Consider the following 24,110-nt stretch of genomic DNA (forward strand, 5'->3'; position numbering starts at 1 on the left):
AGAAGATAAAGCGCAAATGTCAATTAAAACTTTTTGGAAAAACTATACCATTAAAGACGCAATTGAAAACATTAATATCTCTTGGAAACGAAGTCACTCAGTAATGCTTCAATGGAGTTCGGCGCAAATTATGGCCAGAAGTTGTTGTACTAGAAGAAGAAAATAACATTCTAGAGATTAGAGATGAAGCTATCCAGATGGCTCAATCGATAGGTTTCGAAAATGTCGACGAAGAGGATGTAAGAAATTTATTAATTGCAGAAGACGATGGTTTTTCAATAGAAGATTTAGAAAAAAATTATTAGAAACGAAGTCAAATAAAATGAAGACGAAATTAAAGAAGTCCCTACCGAAAAAGTGTTAGCAACCAAAGATTTAAAAAGGCGCTTGAATGACATTGAAAACGTTAAATTTTTTCAGTGAAAATGATCCTGATTTAGGAAGAAGTGTTATTGTTAAGCGATCAGTGTTAAATGCAATAAATCCGTATACACAATTGTTAAATGAAAGAAGAAAAAAAAAACCCATAAACAATCAACTTTAGATTCGTATTTTAAAATGTCGTGATTTTATCTTTGTTTGGTACGTAATATTGACTTTTTATTTAATAAAGCTTTTCTTTTTTCAAAAAAAAAAAGTCTTTCATTTTCTTTACGTAAGAACATATCCCTATTATGACCATAGTATTTTTACCTCTGAGAACGAAGTTTCGCTTAACAAAGTAATTTCGTGGAACGCATCCGATTCGTTAATCGAGGTATACCGGTAGTTAAGTTTACAAGTCACGTGCTGTGTGTGTGTGTGTGTGTGTGTGTTCGGCCTGTTTGTTGATTTTTCGATGGACTTTCACCTGAATTCTCCATATGAGAACGGCTAAGGCACCTTTAACCCCTTAACGTACCAATTAAAAATCAGAAAACGGTCGTTTTTCTGCCAATTTTTGGGCGAGGGTAATTTGCTGGATCAAAATCATCATTATTTGAAAAATAATGAAGAATTTGTGCAAACGCAAACGAAATAGCCGATACACGCCGTTGGCAACTTTTCTCGGCTGAAAGGAAATAGGCACAAGATTGTCTAGCGTCTATATTCGGTTGTATTTATATGTGAAACCAAAATTCAAAATCTTAATATACAATAGACGTGTCACAGACATCTTTGTGTGTTAAGGGGTTAACTAAATAGACGCCATACTCACGTCCTGGTGGAATACGAACCCTAGGTCTTTCCAACAAGACAAGATTGTTCTTCCGACACGAATCCATTGTCAGAACTGCATGGCATTTTTTCTCTTGCAAATAAACCATTTTACTACTAAAATTTTAACGGATCTATATACAACTTTCGCTTTAAATAACTTGAGAGAAAAAAATTACTTACTAAAGATTAATTGTGCTGGTAACTGATACAGCATCTCCATTAGGTGCCAGTACTGAAAGATGAGAAGTTCCATGGTCGTCTTTTTGTGCAATGTTCACTCCGTAATGAGCGAGATCGTTAAATGTCTGGTTGTCCATGATCGCTTTTCTAATATCGTCGGCATAGCTGTTTGAGATCATCTCGGCTACCAACTAGACAAAAATTAAGAAGGGGAGAAAGTGAAGAATAGAATGACTATGGTTGGTTTATTTTATTCTAGCAGTGTCGAATCGCATTTGTAACTCGCATTCCTTACCTCTTGAACAACTGGGTCATTAGGACCGTCCTCTAGTTCCATCCTCCTTGCATACGCAAACTTAAAGGCCTCCGTCATCCTGTGGTAGAATAACACGGAATCTTTTTCTGTTTTTGGTACATCAGAGGTAATATTATATCCTTTCAGAATGTTCAAGATCATTCCCAAAACAGCTCCGCTTCCAGGAGGCGGAACGGTATAGACAGTCATTTTTCCATGTGTGGTTAAAGCTATTGGAGTATGCCAGAAAGGGCTGTATTCTTCCATATCTTCCAAGGTGATTATTCCACCTAGTTATGGAAATAGAAAAGTGAGACACTGTAATAGTTTGCATATGATTTTAAGTAATTCGCGTTATTCAACTGATCCAACAAAGGTAAATCTTGTAGATTTATCTTTGTTGATCGTATTGCTTCAAGTTTTAATAGTACCGGTATCTTAGTTACTTTTATCAAGTTGGCTTACTGTCGATTGCCTGCGAAGTCCATCTCTGCATTATTCAGGAGTGAGTTATATTTTTATCCTTCCTAGTCTGAAAAACGAAAGCATATCTCCCCAAGGTTATGTAGAAATGATTTGTACATTTACTTTGGGGCCTTTTCTGTCGTAATTTGTCACAAGGTACCACAGAATTCAGATTCCATCAATGGAGATACACACACACAGAATTAAAGTTAAGTTTAGCACTCATTTTATTTGAATGACTGCAAATTCGGTTTCTGAAAGTTCGCAAGTTCATGTACCAACTTTGTTACGGTTAAAAACATTAGTTACAAAACATGGCAGTATTTGGTGACAAAGAATGCAGCGACACATTTCGCCTTATAGGTCTGTTCCATGAGAACGAATCTAAGATGGAACTTGTTTGCAAAATGAAATGCCACTCTCATGAAACAACCTAGCCATGCAGTCTTCTTCCTCTGCGCATTTATCCCGCTTCGAATGCAGGGTCCGCGTGCTACATTGATGCGACTTTGTTAACGCAATCCCCAACCGGCCTGCCGCTTGGAAAGGGGGAATGTATTTTTGACTGTAGCAGCGTGTGTTCATGGGCCGGTTTGCCTGTTCAGAGGGACGAAAAACCCTTACCTCCGTATGAGACCGGCTAACTCACTTTTAGTTGAAAGAGACCAGATAAAGGTTCCTCACATCTTGGACGGGAATCGAACCCAGGTCTTTCCGACCAAAGGGCTTTGTCTATACTGACTGAGCTATGGAGGCTCATCCAACCTAGCCATTCGGTGATATTACGAAATCTCTGCGAAAGTGTAAAAAAGAAAGGCTGGTCATCTTAGACGTTGTCTTAAAATTATTGTCTTCTGGCATCAGTATATTTGGTCTTGGTTGCATTTCCAGGATTTGTCTGTTCTGCCAAAAAAAAAAAAAAAAAAAAAAAAAAAAAAAAATTAAAAACGACCGCCATCACAGCCGACATCTGAACCTAGCATTCTTTCTTGGAGAAAGTGACAGTATGAGAAATCGCTCCGTGGAGGCATCCATGGTGAAAGGACTTAAGCTCGTTCATTATTAGAACACTACTTCATCTTGTCCGCAAATTTAAAGTAATGTATGAATATTTTAATCCCATTCAGAATTTGGCCCCTTCCATTCACGGCCGTTGACGGGGAGGGGTTGAGCTAAAAACAAACTAGTAAGCAAACAAGCGTTGGCTTTTCAACCATAATCTCACACTTCGTTTCTTCCACTGATCTTTTACAAATAAGTAAAATATTTAGCTCTAAGAGAAACTCGTTGAGACAATGAACTATTTTTATTACCAAAACAAACTTATACCAAAGGGAATATTATTAGGCGGAATAAAGGAGCTATTAAAAATTAAAATAATCATAGCAGTAACCATCAAAACAGTTATCTAAAGTAGAATGTAGAAACTTTCTTCTCCAAACTTAGATCTCTGCTGTCCCTACAATTTGCGAAGGATCCTTTCTTAATGTATTCCTTGAAAATAATACTGAAAATAGATGTATTATTTCGTACATTTCAGTGATATATTACTTTCACATTTCACGCCATTAGAAGCTAAATTTAGGAACTTTTATAAACGTTATACAGATTTGCACTATAAAACAGCATTGCCTTAAAAGTCATGCAGAAATACCGAATTTGGTCACCTCTCACCCATCCCCACATCCTATACTGAATTGTTTCGTATTTCCTTAGGAGCGTCCCAAATGAAGGAAAAACCTTTCTCCCAATTTAAATTAAGACTGATTTAAGACTTCGGTCAGTTCATGGAAAGTCTTCTTTGCTTAAGCCATTAAAGAAACTAATCTTTCTATCATTCTCATCAATTTCTACACTACGATCTTAAACAACTACGAAAATAAATCAGTGCCATACCATATCTTAGAATCCACACAAATTGTTTTGTGTCATTTGGCTTCCATCTTAAAATAGTCCGACTTGGGTTTGGCAGTTAGGAATTATGGCCTAAACAACTATATCCAGTGTTTTGTGTTTAACTTAAATTTATCTGTCTAGGTTGTCTGTGTTTCGGGTGAAAACTCGGAGTTTAATTCCAGAGAGCGGTGGGGGACCTACTACCTCCCGTATGTTTTAGTCTGTAGATGTTATTAAAAAAAAAAAAAAACTGGACGTTTTTAATTCTAACTATAGTTTCTCCACTAAGACTTGACTTCTGGATAAATGTTTGCCGACTTCAAAAATAAATAAATCATAGACACGTGAAATGTGGGAGGTAGTATGAACTAGCTGTTCAGCATTATTTGAAGATGGCAGGCTGAAAAGTACGTATGCAAAAATTACGAGGCTAGAAAGCTGTTAATTTGTCTGTTCCATTTGAAGTAATTAGTGACGACAATATTTAAATAGCTAAGAGATATCAGAAGGAAACGGGTCATCAATAAGCTTTAGGACTTCCTCTGCATAGATACTGGTGAATAAGGAAACGATATCTAGACTAGTTAGAATGGCATGATGGAACTTTCAGATAGTTTTTGGCAAAATATGCACAATGCAGGAATCCGTGTGCCGGATGTGGAAATGGTAATAGATGTGAAAGGCGCTTGGATATAAGCTTATTCAGTCATGAACTATTTCTTTCATTATAGGTCGAAGTGGAACATCCGCCTTATAAACTTTCGGTATCCCGTAAAGTCGTGGGATTAACAGATGCCTGGATTTCGACATTTTCTTTAAATCAGTAGGCCAGATGGGTATGTTGGGTAAAAGATCATTTGTCTCATCATGAATGGCCCAAGTAGGGTCGTGTTCTAACGAAGCGTAAGTTAACGAGTTGGAAAACAGTACCCAAATCTTTTGATATGTAGCAGTTGTCTCCATGATAACCGCTGCATTGCTTTTGTCTGCTTTGATGGTAACGATTTCTTTGATCTTCTTTGAAGTTTTTTTTTTCTTTTTCTGAATTATGTTGCTTCTTGGAGGGCGATCTGAGACATGTTGCGAAAATTGTCAACCCTAGGAATGTATTTCAATGCGCCTGCATTAAAAGCCCTTTTTTTTTTCAAAAAAAAAAAAAATGTACTAGTTTATTTTTGTTAACTGTTCTTGAAAAATAAGCAAGGAATAGTGCAACATAATAAAGAAGAAATAATGAAAATATATAGTTTTATAGGGACCTATACCCAGGCAAGGGAACAAATGAAAAACCTCAACTATGTTTTGATGAGGCCGATAGGGAACTATCGTGATGGAAGAATTATGGAAAGTCCTCATGTCAACAAAGAATAAGTCCTGGAGAAGATGGCGTACTGGCACAACACAGTACTAACTCAGGAGGTTTACAGTTTCATAAGGTCTCTTGGATATGTTCAGTGATATTTTAACTACAGAAAAAATCTAGTGCAGTGTCATAAATCCTTGATTATTTTTTTGTTTTTTACGTAAAAAGGGCAGTAGAGATGATAGCACACTGATTGGCTTATAGTTATTGATATCACAACTGTACAAAATGTTTGTATCGGTTATATTAATATGATCACAACGGTTTTGGATGATGCACAGCCATATGAACTACAAGATTCTCTACAATAGATCATATGCACACTGTCAACCAAATAATAGAAAAATAAATGAATATAATTTCCTGAATAAAAATCTGGTATATTTATTGTTCGTAGATTTTGAAAACTCTTTGATTCTCTATATCATTCAGAAATAATTAGGAGCTTAAAACAACAAGCCATCCCAATAAAGCTTATTCAATTACTAAAAACTGTACATATCAAAACTCAGCAGCCAGTATAAAACTAGAACACGGGGAAAGGAATTTGGTAATGGGGGAGTAAGGTAAGGAGATCCTATATCACCCAAAATTGTTTCCTGATACATTAGAAGTCTTTAAGAATGTCTAATGTGGAAAATCATGGAATTAATATCAATGGAAAAAAGCTCAATCATTTACATTCTACAGGTGACATCGCGTTTTTTACAACAACAAAAAAAAAAGCTCAGGAAATGCTGAGTGACCTTGATAAGAGAAAGCTGGAAAAATGGGTTAATGGTTAATCTGGTTTAAAATTTAGATCATACTGAACTAAAATTAACAGATAATCATATTGAAATTGTGGAGGATGGCCATATTTACTTGGTCAGTTAATTAGTTTATGGAAAAACAACTTAAGGAAATAAGTAGAAGAATCACGCAAGGAAACGAAGTATTTTGGTTATATAAAGGTTTACTTGTTAGCTTTACTTATAAAATAGAAGGCACTTTAATATGCATTCTTCCAGTGTTTACCTCTGGACGGGAGACGTGGGCAACGACTAAAAATAGTAAGACAGGTTGCGTGTGACCCAAAGAGCCTTGGAGAAGGGAAATAATGCTTCGCATAAGGAATAGAATAAGAAATACTAGAATTTGATGACTAGAGTAGATATTATTGAAGTGATGTAAAGCACGTACAGATGGGCTGGCCACATTAGAAGATTGCCAGACGAAAGGTGGAGAAATTAAGCACTAAGTGGATACCAAGAGAAGGAAAGGTCGTCGAAGAAAAAGATGAAAGTATGATGTACAAAAATTTGTATATCATTAAAAACAGAACTTAACTTTACAGTTCAAGGGGGTGTCTGTATCCGGCAGTAAATGGAAAGAGGCTAAAGAAGATGAAGATACTTTATCAGACTGATGAAGTATCTTCATCGAGAGCTGAAACGAGTACCTTGTACTCGTTTCTGCTCTCGTACCTCCAAAAAGCGACGTTATTAGCTCAAAAAAGAGTTTGCTTAATGTTTGGGCTGCTAGATGAAAAAGAGGAGATATGATAGAATCATATACTAGTAACTATGAAAGGAGTTTTATAAGATTGGCACTGAAGACCTTTATTCCATGGTAAGAAAGGAGAGAATAAGGGGGTCACTTGTGGAAGTTGTGTAAGAGTGTGATCGGCAAGGAAGTTAGGAGTAGATTTTTTGCTTGCAGAGTGGTGAATGGGTTGCTACAGGTGGTTATGAATGATTCGTCCGTGAACAGCGGACGAGTTTAAGGAGATGTATGATAAGCATTGTGTGAATAATAGGTCTCCCGCGATAAGTCTTCTGACTCCATTGAGATACTCATAAAATAATAAATGTAAGAGGATAATAAATTATGTTTATACATAAATGTCTTTTATATTGGTGGTGGTGGTAGTCTAGAAAAGCAGATATCATGTATCAATGTGAACAAATGAAGGCAAGAAAATCATACCAAATTTTTGAATATCTTCCACTAGCTTTGAAGCCATATTGCTACTATATAGAATATCCCCTCCTTCACTTGCTATATCCATTAGAGTTGGGACAAGGTCTAATCGCTTTAGAATTTCTCCTTCTTTGTATATATCTCCTGTTTCGTTGTTTACAAAAATATCTCTGTAATGAAAATAAAATAAAAATTAATTTACATTAAAGAAAAAGGAAGAAATTTTTGACTGACCAACATATGAGGTCAGTCTGCCTGTTCGATTTTGAACAACTCTTGTCAAGCTACAAGTTCACTTGTAATACGAAATAAACGCTAATTATCACATCTGTTTCATGTAATGATATGGCTAATAATTCAATGAGAAAATTAAATCTTTCTGACGATTATATATTGATATTAGCTAATTAACCAATTCCTACCTCATAGTGGGTTCACTCATAATGTCCTCTTTTTCTTGTTTCAAAGCATTAGCTAGGTGCCAGTTGACAGGTACTCCTTGATGACACAACTCAATAGTGGGTTCCACAAGATCTTTCCATGGTAGTTTGCCATGCTCATTATGAGCTATATAGTAACCTGATAACTCACCGGGGACCGCAATTGACAGGCCTCCTAGCAGGAAAAGAAGACAATAATGAAATAACAAGCAGTTTTTTTTTTAAGTAAATGATCAATAATGACTTGAGTTGTGGAAATTCACTTTCTAATCTCGCAGTTTCAGAACAATAGCATGTCTCAAACACTAATGGCTTTATTTTCGGATTACGTAAAAAAAATGGAAGATTTGATTTTAAAGCAAAGCTTAATTTTGTTATCCTTTTTTTCGTTGTGTTATTTGAGGCCAGTTTTCTGCCCTCGTAAAGTAATCGCATATATCTATCAACTGCAACATGAGGCCAGAATACTCGTCTCCTATAACACGATACAAACCCCTTTTGCTGGAGTTGTCTCTCTTAAGGGAATCAGCACATGTGACTTCTCGTTCTAAGCCATCCCGTAATTCTCTATTAGAATCATCAGACAGCGCGATCTGATTGGAATTATAATAGTATTTCCAGGAAAACATGCCCCAAATCATAACGCTTTCCACGCCCACTGCCTGCCATGCTCTCCTATACACTAATTAAGTTTTCTCCATAATTGTTAATTTATAATTTTCCTTTTCTTTTAAGAATACCTCATAAAGCATTTGTTCTATATTTCAGATGTAGTCTGTTATGATAATCACGTAACAATAAACCCCAAGGAAAAGTCAGTCCATACTAGTATGTATGATACATCTAGAGCAGTGGTTCCCAAACTTTTTCAGGCCACCGCCCCCTCGAATCCATAAACTCACTGTCAGTGCCCCCCCCCCCCGTGTCTTACCTGAGTCCACCCTACATTCAGAAAAGCGATTCACACAACCCACAAGGAACGGTAATAACATTTTTAAAAAAAATTATTAATTTATAATTTAAGTGTATTTTAAATAAAAACAACAACAACATTTAACTTTAATAACAACTTTACATTAAAATCTAATAAAACATTGTATAATAAGGTTATTCAATAGCAGCTATTGACTTGAATGGTCTGAAAATCCTTAATGTGATGGATGGGCTTCATGGAGTGATACCAGTTTTCCTATGTCTGGTTTAATATCACTTAGCAGGAGTCTTAAATCTCCACGTTGAGTTATCTGGAGTCTTATTCAAATTAAGTTAATATTGAATCCGACAATATTTCAAAGCCGAATAGAGAAACCACAAGAGTTTTAGTGAAACTACAAGAGTTTCATGCCGAATATAGAAACTATAAAAGTTTCGGCGGATCTAAGCGTAAGCAAACCTTTCATGACAGGGGCAACTCGTAGTAAAAGCAGAGTAATACTGATCACTATCCTTAGTATTTCCCATAATGTAAAAGACATCTCCTAGTGCAGCGCTTCCCAAACTGTGGGCCGCGGCCCCCTTGGGGGCCGTAGGTTTTGTTGAGGGGGCCGTGAAATAATGAAAACAAATTTAAAATGTTTTAAGACTAAGTAGATTTTTTTTATTTTAAAAGAAACGTATTTAACTTTTATTATTTATTATTTCTTTTTTGTTATTTTTTATATTTTAATGGAAAAATTCACAGATTGGTGTTGGTTCACAAACTTTGCTTCCTGCGTATTTCGGCGCTTAATGAATATTAGTAAATATTGCTTATTCATACGTTTCATTTCAAAGCAGTGGTTAATTGTATTTACTTCGAATGCTCTCCAGGGAAGCTCCAAATCTTCCTGTCCCTTTCATCACGCGTTCGTAATCAGGGACTGTTGATATTGATTCTATATACATATCAAAACTCGTTTTATATTATCACTGTCATCCGAGCTAGTTTTCTGTTACCAATAAAAGTTTCGCATATACTTCACACATGAAAAAAAGCTTAAACAAGTTCATGTGGGGAGATAGTAATTCTCTTGCAGTGGTAAACAACACCCTTCCCTAACAGCCACTATACTGCAGAGGCAATAAAAACAAGTACTTTTATTATGCTAGTGAATAAGGTATGAGGAATCTGTGTAATATATTTCTCAACAAATAGCGCAATTAGAGATAACTGGGATAAAAACACACTAACTAATGAATCGCATGTCCCCTCATACATATATATATATAATGAATGTTATGGCAGTTTCACATATGGAATTCGGTTGAAGAGAGTTAGCATTTCAACTGAATTGTCAGCTATGCTTTTATCTTTCGGTTGCGCGATCTTTTGTTAATACCGCACCAATCATATGCACGTTTTAATAACCTGCCTTTGCTGTCTGTTTCGCGTTAGGCTTAATTACCTTAAAGGGAGAAAAGTCACAAAAGAGAAAAATTTCCTGATCCTCGGATTCCCTTATTCAGGTAATATTCACTAATTTCATGTTACCAGTCTGTGGTGTGCCAGTATCGGTAAGTGGTGATATTATTTGATCTATTCTACGTTAAAAAAATTAACCCTGAGATGGATAAGTGGCTGATAAAAAATATAAAAAAATTCCCGCGAACAATCAGAAGAAGCAGAAACAGACTCAAAAAAAGGACAGTATTTCATATTTTACCGAACAGCCCGCATCGTCTTCAGAACCAAACGGTAAGAGGCAAAAAATGTAATATATGCATTTGATTTTTGCAATATTCGCTGTGTATGTTTTGTATTGAATATAAATAATATAAATATTATAATAATATATCTCTCTATTACGATTTTTTTTCGAGGGGGGCCGTGAAATATTTTAATTTTTGCAAAGGGGGCCCTGAGATCCAGAAGTTTGGGAAGCACTGTCCTAGTGGACATGCATAACATCATACATGTCCACTAGGAGATGTGTTTTATATTATGAAAAATACTAAGGATAGTGATCAGAGCTTACTTCATCTTTACTACGAGTTTCCCCCTGTCATGAAAGGTTTGCTCACGCTTGGATCCGCCAAAACTTTTATAGTTTCTATATTCAGCATGAAACTCTTGTAGTTTCTCTATTCGGCTTTGAGATCTCTTTCTGCAACCAAAACTCTTCATAAGATTTTAAGATTTTTCTTAAATTTTGGCTTCAGCTCAAAGTCATTTTGTAGCTCAATTAGTCTTCCTCTGTGGCTCCCACTACCTCAGTATCGGAAAATGGATTTATTACCTAATCGGGAACTTCCAACGAAAGTAAATCCTTGATCTACTTGCCTTGTCAGGATGTACTTTTTGAAATGTTCAATTATTCTGGAAGGCTTCGTGGCCTCATTAGAGAGGACTCTTTCACAAATTGGCACATTGGCAGCTGCTGGTTTGTTGGTGCTGGTATGCATCCATATTTTAGGTATTCAATGCTATAAGCTTACATTTCTTCTTTGCCGTATCTGCATCTGCCATTTCTATTCTGGAACATGCAGAAATAAGCGTACATACATATTTGAAAGCAGTTTTTGTAAATAATAATCTTTATATCCTCACAATATAACAACCTATAATTTGCCAAGCTGTGACACAACACTTACATAGCTAAAAGCTTCACATTTTTGTTCAATAAATAAGAATATGGGAAAATACATTATAACACACTCAGTACTATTAAGGTAAAAAAGGACCACTTCAGAAATTACCAACAAAAAACTCAAACAACGTCTTGGAAAACAACGAAAAATGTCTTGGAAATAATAATAATAATAATAATAATGATCAAACAGCAGCAATTAATTATTGCACATTTCAGCATTTTGCAGCACACCTTCAGCCCCCCCCCCCCCTGCTGCCTGCTTGCATCTTGGCGTCCCCTTAAGTAATCCCACCTCCCACTTTGGGAATCACTGATCTAGAGTGACCACTAGAGTGTCTGTGTATGTACGAGTATGGAATTGACAGGCCTCCTAGCAGGAAAAGAAGACAATAATGAAATAAGCAGCATTTTTAGTAAATGATCGGCAATGACTTGATTGTGGAAAGTCACATTCTAATCTCGCAATTTCAGAACAATAGCACGTCTCAAACAGTTCTGGCTTTATGTTCATGAGATGGATGGATGCATACATACATACACACACACTTCTCAAGCAAATTCTCCACGTAGCACTTAAATTCCTTCTTCATATATATTTGTCGAGTTAAACTGATAATGTTATTAATCTTCCATGGTATTACTGATATCAACATTTTAAAGGCTGCAGTGGAAGTAGTCTCGACCATCAATATTTTATTCGTATCTTTTCAGGTCACTGATATGTTACAGCCCACGATTCAACGGAAGAGTAGGTTGAAGGGAAGAACTAACATCATGCATGTTAGGAAAGTAAGTAATTCAATTCAGCTGTCTTGTTTCTAGTTGATAAAAGATAATTTTTTTAAAAAAACATGCAAATATTATACAAAGGGGAGGGTCTGGAAAGCTCTGATAAACACCTAGAACAAAATTGATATTAAAGCAGCTGATATAGCCACAAGGAAGAAAATAAGAACAAATTATCACAATTTGATGAAACATGGTGTTTAAAGGATTTTAAGATATTCTTTGTTGGTTATATTAGTTGTTTAATACTACTTTTGTTCTAGGTGTTTATCAGAACTTTCCAGATCCTCTCCCCCCGTATCTTTATAAATCAGTCTGATCTTTCGGGTGCATGTCGATAATATAAAAACGCCCGCGGGATTCGAATATTTTCTTGTAGTAAGCCTTAAAACAGGAAGGGTTTCTTTCTATAAGTTCTCCTTTCAGGGCTGCACTTCGTAAGTGTCGCCCCTATGTACAAAACGTTGCCTTGCTGCCGGTTAAAACATAGGCACTTCTGATTTTTAACTCTTGTTATAGTTAATTACATTGTGGATATTTTTTTTGACTGATGATTGATATATTCGGGCATTAGGAAATGTTTTAACATTTTTGTAGTCCTTTTTTTAAACTTGCCTGCTCATCTAAGTTTATATTGCAAATTACTTTAAAATGAAATTTGTCTGTCTTTCAACGTCGATAATTTAAAGATTTCCATTTTCGATTTAGCAATAAAGTAGGTTTTCTTTCCTCATTCTCAAAATGGTTTCCATCATAACAGACTATCCTTCGCTATTTAAAATATTACTAATTTTCCAAATATGGTCATTCTGTCTACCCGGGAGCTAATGAATAAAAATGGAGAGAGATGAAACTGAGCTACTTTGCTGATTGATTTACTTGGTTCCTAGTGCCGTTTTTTCTGTTCTTTAATATTTCTTTTTCACTTTTCAGTCTAATAACTGGCCATCCCATAGTTTTACTCTATCAGAGCTTTTTCACCATCTTTGGTCAATCCCGAGGATGACGTAAAGTAGCCTGTCTTCTAAAAACAAGTTTTTACTACCTGAAACTCAGTTTTTCTCCCAAATGAGAAATGAGAACCAGCTTGAGTATATACGCTACTGACCCACTCAGTCTTTTCCCAGTGTATTTCAGTACGTAGATTACTAAGACTTTCAGTTTATATTTTTTATTGCTTTTGAAGCTTGATTTTAGGGAACTGAACGATTAAGATATATTTGAAGCTACTTACTACAAGGAAATATTTATATTAAAAAAAAAATATAACCCATCACATCATCCCAGCGTAGTCTCCGTTACAGACAGAACTTAATTATGGATCAATGCTGAACACTGTACATGCTTTTAACCAGGTAGTTAGTAGAGAGTCATGATGGGCGAAAGTTGATCTCAGACCAGTTTGACTTTAAAAAGTCATTAAAATCTTGAATGTTTCTTAATGACTGCAGATTTCAGGCAGATTGGGATTATTTTTCCAGCCTAACTAGAGATGGCATTAATATGAATCATGCATTCATTTTAAATCTGTGTGTGTAATATCTCTCTCTGAGAGAGATCGAATCAACTGTGAGGGACAGAGGCTGATTTTAGTAAATCTTGAAAATCGTCAAAATTCATATGCGAAACTTAAATTACAGAATAATAACTTAGGGACAATAAATTTATGAAAAGCAGCATTTTGGCCACCTTTCGTGACCATTCTCAATGCATATAGAAAAAATATGCAAATTAGAATAACCATTGAAAATTAACCCATGTATTACAAAGTCATTAATTCCAGGAGGAGAGCTCTCTCTATAAAAGCTGTTGGGATAGCCTGTCATTTTTGTTAAAATTCGACCGATGGATATGGGTTTCACAGCTTTCTGATTTATAGTGCGTTTCTAATAAGAAATAAATTTTGTGCAAGACTAGGTTTATTATTGTTGTTATTATTATACGGGCACCTCCATGGAGTCCGAAGACTCATCGCGGGCGACCCAATCCATCCACACAATCTATCATACCTCTCCCTGAACCCATTAACAGACAGAGCACCCACAATGGACTCTGGCAACCCATTCCGCTCATTCACCACTCTCCAAGCAAAAAAAAAAAATCTAGTCCTCACACCCCTACTGACCACTCCTTTATTCAACTTCCATGGATGACCCCTTGTTCTGGTCCCTCTAGCGAAGTGCTGAAACTTTTCTCCTGCGTGTCTTATAAAATCCTTTAAGTAACTTAAATGTTTCTATCACATCCCCTCTTTTTCTCCTATCAACCAACTTCAGCAATTAACACACCTTCAATCTATCCTCATAGGGAACGTTCCACACGCCACTTACCTGTGAATCTTCTCCACCGCTTCCTCATCCCTAAGAATCCCAGGGGACCAGACTTGAGCACAGTAGTCCAGATATGGGTGTATCAAGGCCTTATAAAGATTAATAATGACTTCCTTATTTCTACTTCTTAATGTGTTCTTCAATAGCCAAATAATCTTATGGCCTACCTTAGCAGTGTCCTCTAAATAACTTTGTCCACCACCACTCATAAATCTCTAATTTCTTCTATTTCCTGGAGTACAGTGCTGTCAATGTGATACACAGCTTGTTATTTATTTTTTCTAAAATGCATAACTTTATATCTCCACATTAAACTGACACCAATTATCTTTTGCCCATACTTGACAGCCTACTTAAATTGTCCTACAAGCACTCCTACAGCCTACTTAAATTGTCCTACAAACATCGCCTTGATTAGCTATTACTTTACCTAATTTCGCATAATCAGCAAACAACTGAATATTTCCTTTCTAGTTATTTCCTATATCATTTATGTACACATTAAACAGCAGTGGTCCCAGCACTGAACCTTGCGGCACACCACTAGTCACCTCGATTCTGCCCCTTCATATACCAGATTATATATTTATTCCAATGAATTCTGTCTTGTACGATAGCACGTCTATGTGCATTGAGGATAGTCAGGAAACGTGGCTGAAAATTCTACTGTTAATATATTATAATTTATTCCTACGTACGTTATTTCATAACTTAATTTCCACATTTTGTTTCGCTTACCTGTCAGTTTTCTGTAGTATTGTGAAAATTCCAATATCTTAATTGACTGACACATTTCCAGCAGAGAATTAGTTGAAACCAACTGTTTAAACATAATGTCTCCCCCCCCCCACACACACACCTGACTTTAAGCAAATAAAACACTTTAAGAATAACAACTAGGAGAAAAGAGTCGTTTTCGTAGACTCGTTATCAGCAAATATCAAGAAATTAGTTGTTTTTTTCCCATTGTTAATTTTGGTGGTTACTATAGTTGGATATCTGATTTGTTTATTAGCCTTAATAGGCTAATTACGCATCTGTAGCGGGAAGATATGCATGGATGAGTGAAGGTGCATTTGAAAACTCGACAGCCTTTTTAACACGTGTTATTCTCTCTACGTGTACGCATTGTTCCGAATAGTTTGAATCATATTCACATTATATCTACTGGCACAACACAAAACCTGTACTTTGATCTGAATTATTTTAAGAGACGGCAGGAAGTAGTAATGCACGAGTGATGAAATGCATCCCCCCCCCCAAAGCAGAATGAAATGGAAAGTCTCAGTATACAAATTCAGAGTTGTTCAGTTATGTATTTAGCATGGAAAGGATTATTTTCTTACTCACTCGCTATTAAATATTTTTAAATTATTTCAGGTTATTCGTGATCTTTGGTAAGGCGACGGAACTCAGTTATCAGTTTGATAGACTGGAAAAAGCTTTTCTTTTTTGATATGCTTTGCTGGCAACCTTGGACAGCAAAGGTTGGTCGATTGGTAGAGCCTCTGCTACTAATGGCTCACGCAAAAAATTTAAGCAAGTTTGAGCGCGGTTAGTAGTTGGAAGGAGATCAATCGTTTGATGCTGTTGGCACACTCTCCCTCGATGAGTTTTTTTACTCCCTAGAGGTGTCACATAATAATAATATTGTGCCGATGCTGGGGGATGTAGAAGGAATGGCTGACCCATTAAATGAATTAAAGTACTGATACCACCTATGAGTAATTAGTTTAGTCTGATAAAAAAATATGAAAACTTTTTTTTTAATAACGAAACATTAAAATTTAATTCTTCACAAGATAATGGCGCAAGCCGAACCTTTATTTGCTATTTTATGAGTTATACAAGAAAATGTCATACCCTCATATCGTGGACACTTCTGATTTATAGAGGGAAAAAATTGAGTTCAAAAACTTTAATTGCACACCGACTATCTCCTTGCAAATTTCGACTTCCTTACTTTATGAGGAAGTGCTTAAGCATTTTGACCTCTCAGCCAATCACTTAACAGAATACACTTATGTGTATGTGACTATCGCGAACGTTTACAATGAGAAGATGAGTACGTGGATACCCCAGTTGCGTAACTAGGCGATTTGCGAATCCGGACGAGTGACTAATATTCACTTCCCGCAGAATGTTATTTTCACAGGCACACAGTTTACCAGAGAGTGAGATTTAAATATTTTAGTCATTTAGGACTGATTCACCGTACAAATACTCTAAAATAAAATTTTAGAAGTCGCAAGAGTAAGAATTTACTCTTGCAGCTTCTAAGCTCGGAGCAGTACACGGGAAGGACAAATAATTTGTAATACTTTTAATCCATTTTCAATTACAGCGTCGTTTGCCACCATTCCCACGTCCCCAATTATCCCACTGTATGCTTTCAAAGGTTAGGTTTAACTGATCAGAAGTTCTATTTGATGTTTTAATGTTAAATGCTTTAGTGTCGTAGAATTACAATAATGCTGCAGGAGAAATGAAATTCTAGATTTTGTTTGTGACAAGATAAATTACAAAATTCTTTCTCTGTGTGTCACATCCCATTCACTGAACAGAATATGCAACATTTAATAGTCCTGCGATTGTTATATATTTTAGATTGTTCTATATTAATCTAGCCAGTGGTTAATTTAAGATGGGTGACAATCTGGTGCTTGCTCAGTTCCTATTAAATTTGAAGGAAAATGGAGTGACGTCACCAGATATTAAGATTTACAAGAGTTCCCCGAAATGTTTGCGTCATAGATCTCAAAGCCGAAACTATTAATATAAACGTGAGCAATTTTTTATACAAAGTCTCTCCGGATATAAAACATTAATCTAATAATTCAATGCGAGCTTTAAGGAATCCCATGAAAGCTGTAATGACATCTGTAAACTAAAAGGGACTTATCTGCAACTGTTACGGTGTCCTACCGAATGCTTCTTGCTAGAAGAAGAGAAAAGTTGTAGTTACGACTGCAATCATGGCTGTCTAATTGCCCAATTTAACTCTCCATTACTCGAATTAACCCGACTTTATACATTGGGTGTATTTTTTTTTAACTTTATCTTAAAGTTGTTTACTTCTCTAATTTAAATGAAGCCGAAGGAACTTGCCTGTTTCTGAAAGAGATTCATTTCCTATAAACATGTCTTCTGTTGCCGCCTTAGGAGCCACCTCCCGAGCATCCAATACTTGTGCAGTTCTAGAATCTCTGAAAAAAAAGAGAAAGTGTGAATATTTTTGTTCCACAGCTGAGCAGAAGTACGATTTAGATCAGTAGTGCCCAAACGCATCGCTTGCGCTGTATTTTGAAGTAATTTTGTTAAAAATATAATTAAATGACCCTAAAACATTTAGGGAGAGAGCTTACTTTTTTTTAATACGTGTGTAATCACTAGCTACATTTTTCTCGTTCTTCCTTTCGTAAGTTATTCTTGGACTTGCCAAATTTTATTAAGTTTTGGCTTTTTAGAACAACCACTGAGATTTTGGGTTTCAATCGGACGATTTGCAGAAGCCCCCAAAGGGTGGGTGTTATACGCAGACAGACATATTTCAGATATTCGTGTTCACTAATTTGCAAGTGCGTAATTTTTGTTTTTTTCGCTCAGATGCTATATGACCTTTTCAAAGTCATCGCTCACCATAAACATCCATTAACAACAGTAAAACTATTTAAATAGCACTTTCATTCATAGATGGGAATTTGTTACTCTTCTAATGCAACACGTTCCTTCTATTTGGCTGAAATATTTGAGTGATATTTCTTGATGTTCACACTTCTTACCTTAAAAAGATCAGGTCCATTTATCACAGAATCAGATTCATTAGAAATTAAGGCTAATAACTGTCTTCCTTTTCTTAAGCCCTATATTAGCACGATCTGATGAAGGAAATTTTCCGTTTTATAGAAAAATACTTAGAGTAAGAGTATGGAGCCTTGTTCCATCGTCACTCCTGTCAGAAGCCGGATGTTATCAGAATGCTTGACCATTCAGCCTCACATCTTGCTTCACCTAATTCCTTATTACAAGAATCTCATTTCTCTGAACTCCACCTCAGAGTTTCTTTTTGTAATGTTCAGGGTGTTCAGAAAAAAATGTACGTCTTGTCAATTTGTTCGCAATATTTTCTTTCCGGTGCTGGTTGGTCATCACACTTTTGAGTCATATAGGAAAGTCAAAACATTAATATGCAACAATGTGAAGATAATATTAAAATATTTTTAAGTCTAGAAAATATCTTTTACTAGCAGGACTAGTTCCTTTCCTTGTCTTCACCTAATCTCAACAGAAATGTCTAGTTGAAACTATCGCGATTCTGGGAAATAATACAGGCAAACTAATTATCAGTTAGTTTGACCGAAGAACCTTAGTTTTGAAGACACCTAATTATTGCAATGAGAGATGTTAATACAACATTTGATTGTCCGTCAATCGCGTGCATTCTTTCAATTGTGGTTGGTTTGTCCGGTTGAATGGAGAAACCCCAGTTGTTCGCGAAGAAAACCTTGCATCCCCATGTGAGATTTGAGAATTATTTTCGTCCCAAATGGAATTCAAACTTGAAGTCTTTCCAAGCAAACGGGATCGTCGTTGTCGACTGAGCTGTGAAGGCACTTTTCATCCTTCATAATATCCCTTATTCACTCACTGAGCAGATTACTTTTATTTTCCCGAATGCATCGGGAAAATAAAAGTAATCGTAACCAAATATTAAATCTGTATTAAATAAGATATTTTTAGTCTTCGCGAACAGAGAAAGAAAGTTTTTTTTTTTTTTTTTTTTTGTAGGCCTTAGTGGAAACACTGACAATCGGTTGGACCCTTCTGCTTTAATTTCCTAAGATCGTCCTTTTTTTTTTTATTACATCTTAGGTCACTTTCAGTTACTGATAAAACCAATTCAGAAGAAAAGAAATTGAATTGTGACTTACCTATTATAAATGGTCATTATAAATCCACCACCCAGTCCCATACTGTGGGGATTTACGATTCCCATACAGAAGAGAGAGGCGATTGCAGCATCCACAGCTGATCCATTTTTCAACAATATCTGCCTGCCGAAAATGAAGAAGCGCGCATTAATGCAAATATTTAGTTGCCCTCCAAACAAATTAAAGAATCTTGGTTATTAACGAATTGAAATACACTAGAAAATAACAGTAAGTACAGCAGTTAACGGAGGCAATTGCTTCTGTGTTACACGCCTCCTTAAGAATATCGTAATTGGCTCGATAGGATTCGTGTTTGAGGACTGCTGACTAAAACAGGATTGTTTGCTTTTCTAGCAGAATCTTTAAGCTTGTAGCTCGATGAACAACGGGTTTGATACTGAAGAGCTGCATGACCTGTTGTCTTAGGAATTCGCAAGTTTCCCGGTAAAATTAGACAAGCCATAGACTGCAGTACCTTTCTCTTCCCAACAACAGCTCTGTACAATTAAGAGTTGCGTCGCAAGCTTGAAATTCAGAAGGAATGCATGCTGAATCCATATTCTAGTAAGAACGTTTTCAATCTCCTCTCTATAAGTAGTAATGAGTTACTGGCAGTTTGAATTCGTCGGAGAATGCGAGCTCCTACTAAGGAACAAAAGTTCAAAATTGGTTTTCTCGACAACTCTATCGAAAGCTTTTCCTTTTGCAAGAGATGGAATGTTAAATAAAGCTTCATATATTTCTATACAAAAATTTTTTTTTCACGTAGGTTGAGACGCTGGAGCTGCTGCTTTAATTTATGGCAATGACCTATAACTAAAGATCGCTGGTCAGTTGATCTTTCATTCATACGTATCTTTCAATCAGAGAGTTGCAGGTTTCTTTACCCTTCTTCACTGAAAACTGTTCTAATAGCTTCTAAAGTATTCACTGGTTCTCCATACATGCAGGTCAACAGACACGGCTGGACTAGTATTCAGCAATGTCATATTTTCATGTCTTCTCAAGTACATTAACAGATTGCTTCTGCGTAAATTATTTTCATACCCATAATCCATGTGTGAATCTGTAATTATCCATTTACCGAATATGTTGACGTTTGAATTCTTCAGTTTAAGGCATTATACAGAAATTCACTGAATAGGAAGAAAGCCATTCCAAGCATTTGGAAATATTTCTCTCCGCAAAACTCGTGTGAATTTCTTTTAAAAGCATTTATAGATTTTGCGTGTAATACGACATTTACTGAACTTACGCATTCGCCACAGAAAAACTACTGTATTTTCATAATTATGACTAATTTACCGTTTATATATAAAAGTATCTCTCAGACTTTTTCTTTTCGTAGTGTCGTCCCCATTTTTGGGGAATATGCTATGATTTTGCTTCTGAACTGTGATTTTTCTTTTTTTTTTACAAATGGAGAATCCTAGAAATGCTGTGATTCGCGAATATGTAGAACCAGTTGCCATGGGCAAAATCATGTTATCAAATTTGTTTCTGTATCTCTCTTCGATATCTCAGTGCCGATGTCAGTGTCCTTCAGCATTTCCTGAAGTAAATTAAATAAATAAATTATATATAATAATAATAATAAAAAATAAAAATCTACCCTAAGATTCTATGAAAAAACAGTATGAACGTATCGATTCATTTTTGCAAATAATAATAATAATAATAATAATAATAATAAAATAAACTGCGGTCATTTTTCAATAGTAACATTAAAGACGGCACTTGAATATCTGAAATAAAATGTTTCCTAATTAGAAGAATAAATTAACAACCGATGATGCTATTCTTACTTTCCGATAGTTGCACATATTTTAGCATCAGATGCCACTGCAGCCGTTTTATATATCCCGAGTTCGGAGGGGGAGTCAAAGAATGGTAAGAAGTACGAGTAGTTTTCTTTCCTTAGCCTCTTCTGTTGGACTATGACCACCGCAACGACAGCTGCAAGAATCGCTACTCCGACGACTAGTAAAGTCACTGTTATTTTTCTACTGGTCCATCGAATCCTCTTCTGCGTTTCACTGTAAAGCACACAGTCGAATAAAGACAATTAGGAAAAAATATGACAAAGAACCCAAAGAAAATTTTAGTCAAATCAATCCCCATCTGTAATTAGAAATGAATACCGATTTATGTACTGCATTTGGAAACTGGAGAGTTTCTCCGAGGGTAAAATGAATCATTTTTATATCCATTCATACTCTACCTCTAAATCTTGTCAGGATTGCACACTTATGTGGGAAGGTAGATTATTGCTTTAAACTTTCAGTGAAAATGGAATCTACCTCTTTGAGATTAATCTGCAACTCTCATTATCAAATTGTTGAATTATTTTAGAAAAAATTATTCATATACATCACTAAAACTGTACCTTTTCTGCAAGGAAACAAACCAATGTCTGCAATTATATGAATGTGCAAGATTGCTAGTCAAAGGCCTGTTATTTGCACTTTACTAAATGCTTTATTGTATTTCTTCTAATCACTATTACATTTAAAAAGTAATGCCTACCTTTCAGGCTGCGGCTTTTCGAGATCGCTGCCCTTATTCTTCTCGGTACCTCTCGACAGCACGAACTTGAAACTAAAGGAACCAGAGATTATTGAAAGTTACCATGATTATACATGTATTGTGCTACAAAACTTAAAAGATAAAATTCACTTTTCGGTGCTATTTTTATGATGAAACTAGTCCGACAACTATCATTATGAATTACATAATGTTCACACCAAAGGATGAATTTAAAAATAATTAGGCAATAACACATTTTTAAAGTTTTTCATCCTTTTCTGTAATGATTGATAATTAAGGAAAGAAGTAAAAAAAATAGATTAACAAGTCTAGAATTTTATTTCTGTTTATTTGTAGTAAAAATAAATAAATAAATAAAAATAAATACCTGTGTTAATGCTATTACATTGATACTAGGAAATGCTTCCCGATGTCAATGCAGAAATATTCTAGAGCTTTATTCCCTCCAATCCGCTTCTTCCTGTACATCAATTATTTGTGTCCATAGACTTTAGACGACGGTTTCCTTTCGTTCCTCTATTTCACGAAACAATTAAACTTCGAGATCTGCAATTGGTGTCTTATATGCCGACTTCCATGCCCTACTCAACGAAGAAGAATACAATCTAATCAAGTTTCTCTCGTAAAAGTATGCCTAATCGCGTTCTATTGCCTTTTAATAATACCTAGTTCTTTGGGTAAATTCTGGTATCGCTTTTATCTATTTCGAAACGCATACAATATGTAGTCAGAAGTCACTAGACACTCCAGTTCAACGATATATACACTCCTGTAAATGGAGGGGCAACATTCAGTGATTTCCCGGCGATAATCTTCAATCGTGGACTGTCGACGAAATATCACCAATGGCTTCGTTCGACCGATCAGTTTCTGGGATCTGTTGGTACGATTGGATTGCTTTGAAGCGCCTTTTCGCTGGTTTATATTCACCTCATTGCATCTAGCATAACGAAGATTAAATGTACCTCTTCCTTGAATCCTACAGTTATTCCTATGTCAATACCGTACCGTTCACGTCACGTCTCTAGGTACATCTACAGGTACATGAATGCTATTGTACACCATCGCCGAAGTAATTACTTATCAGAATAGCAGGCAATGCATGTGTTATGTGGTTCTGCAACATTCAGGGATTTTTTTGTCTGCACTACATGTCCTTTCGCTCCCTCTCCGCCTTTCTCCTAAGCTCACAGTGTACAGGTTCTAGATTCGCCTTTCATTAAAATGCTATTCGAAATTTGAGATGGATACCGAAATTATTCCTAAAAATCTGGAAAAACAGAAGGTGGTTTTTAACCAACTTTCTGTGACAAAGAGCAAAAGTGAGTCACTTCACTTTGTCATGTATGTATATATAGTCTGTTTTGGCTTTTCCTACAGGCGTCTCCATGAACGTAATTCAATCTAAACGGCTTCCCAATAAATCTTTCTGCTCTCCAGATTTATAATATGTCAGCAATATAGCTAGCCATGATTCAAAGACTAGAATCCACTGTACGACTTTCCTCTTATATGTATATGATCTTACCTCCACTCCAAAGAACAGAGGTAATAAAGAAAGAGGAGAAACATTTGTTAAATGTTAGAAAAAAATTAATTAAATGCAACTTCTCGGTCTCTACTTCAACTTACACTTTGATGCTGTCGTACTGTAGTTTTGATCTGTATGAGATCGATTAAAAAAAAAAAAAAAGAAGCAACAACAGAGAGAGGAAAAATGAAAGAAAATATTAGGAAATAAATATATGCGAAAGAAATAGAATTTGTCCGATTAGAAGTTATTGGTAGCTGCGTTGAGAGCATACACAAGAATAACAGCTATTAGCTGTCACATGTTCCATTCAAATATCTGTCATTTTTAAGAGCAAATAAGATTTTTGGTGGTAGTTTCGGTCATTGCGCCAATCACAGCCAAAATTAACATTTTAAATATTAACTGAATCTCTTCACCTAAAAGTATCTCTTAAAGAAAGAATACAGAAGAATATATACTAATAAAGCACTGGCGCATCCAGAGGGGGGAAGCCCCCCCCCCAAAAAAAAAAGGAAAAAGGAAAAAAACACTAGAAAATTTTAAAGAAATCTTTTCCTAATTAAAATTTATTATTTTTATTTATGTTGTGTCGTGTCTTCTATACTACTTATG

The 24,110-nt window shown here is 35.7% G+C and overlaps 2 protein-coding genes across 3 annotated transcripts in view; one reads left to right on the top strand and one right to left on the bottom strand.

Annotated features, from left to right (window-relative positions):
- LOC150108877 (scoloptoxin SSD14-like) overlaps positions 1-24,110 on the top strand; it is a 141,470-nt gene that overhangs the window by 30,462 nt on the left and 86,898 nt on the right. Inside the window, exon 2 of the mRNA XM_090410561.1 lies at positions 12,082-12,159. Within this exon, the coding sequence (XP_090266687.1) occupies positions 12,149-12,159 (11 nt within the window). The 5' untranslated portion in view covers positions 12,082-12,148. The remainder of the gene's footprint in view (positions 1-12,081; positions 12,160-24,110) is intronic.
- LOC150108878 (scoloptoxin SSD14-like) overlaps positions 1-24,110 on the bottom strand; it is a 90,260-nt gene that overhangs the window by 28,791 nt on the left and 37,359 nt on the right. For both annotated transcript variants that reach the window (XM_090410533.1, XM_090410541.1), the window contains exons 2-9: positions 21,944-22,015; positions 21,223-21,453; positions 19,418-19,540; positions 17,595-17,692; positions 7,784-7,976; positions 7,368-7,531; positions 1,676-1,965; positions 1,381-1,571 (exon numbers count right to left, since the gene is read on the bottom strand). In XM_090410533.1, coding sequence (XP_090266659.1) covers positions 1,381-1,571; positions 1,676-1,965; positions 7,368-7,531; positions 7,784-7,976; positions 17,595-17,692; positions 19,418-19,540; positions 21,223-21,453; positions 21,944-22,015 — 1,362 coding nt within the window. The remainder of the gene's footprint in view (positions 1-1,380; positions 1,572-1,675; positions 1,966-7,367; positions 7,532-7,783; positions 7,977-17,594; positions 17,693-19,417; positions 19,541-21,222; positions 21,454-21,943; positions 22,016-24,110) is intronic.

Source organism: Typopeltis vanoorti, chromosome 2 (assembly GCF_054136105.1).
Source record: "Typopeltis vanoorti isolate ZY-2024b chromosome 2, IOZ_Tvanoo_1.0, whole genome shotgun sequence".
NCBI classification, from domain to species: domain Eukaryota; kingdom Metazoa; phylum Arthropoda; class Arachnida; order Uropygi; family Thelyphonidae; genus Typopeltis; species Typopeltis vanoorti.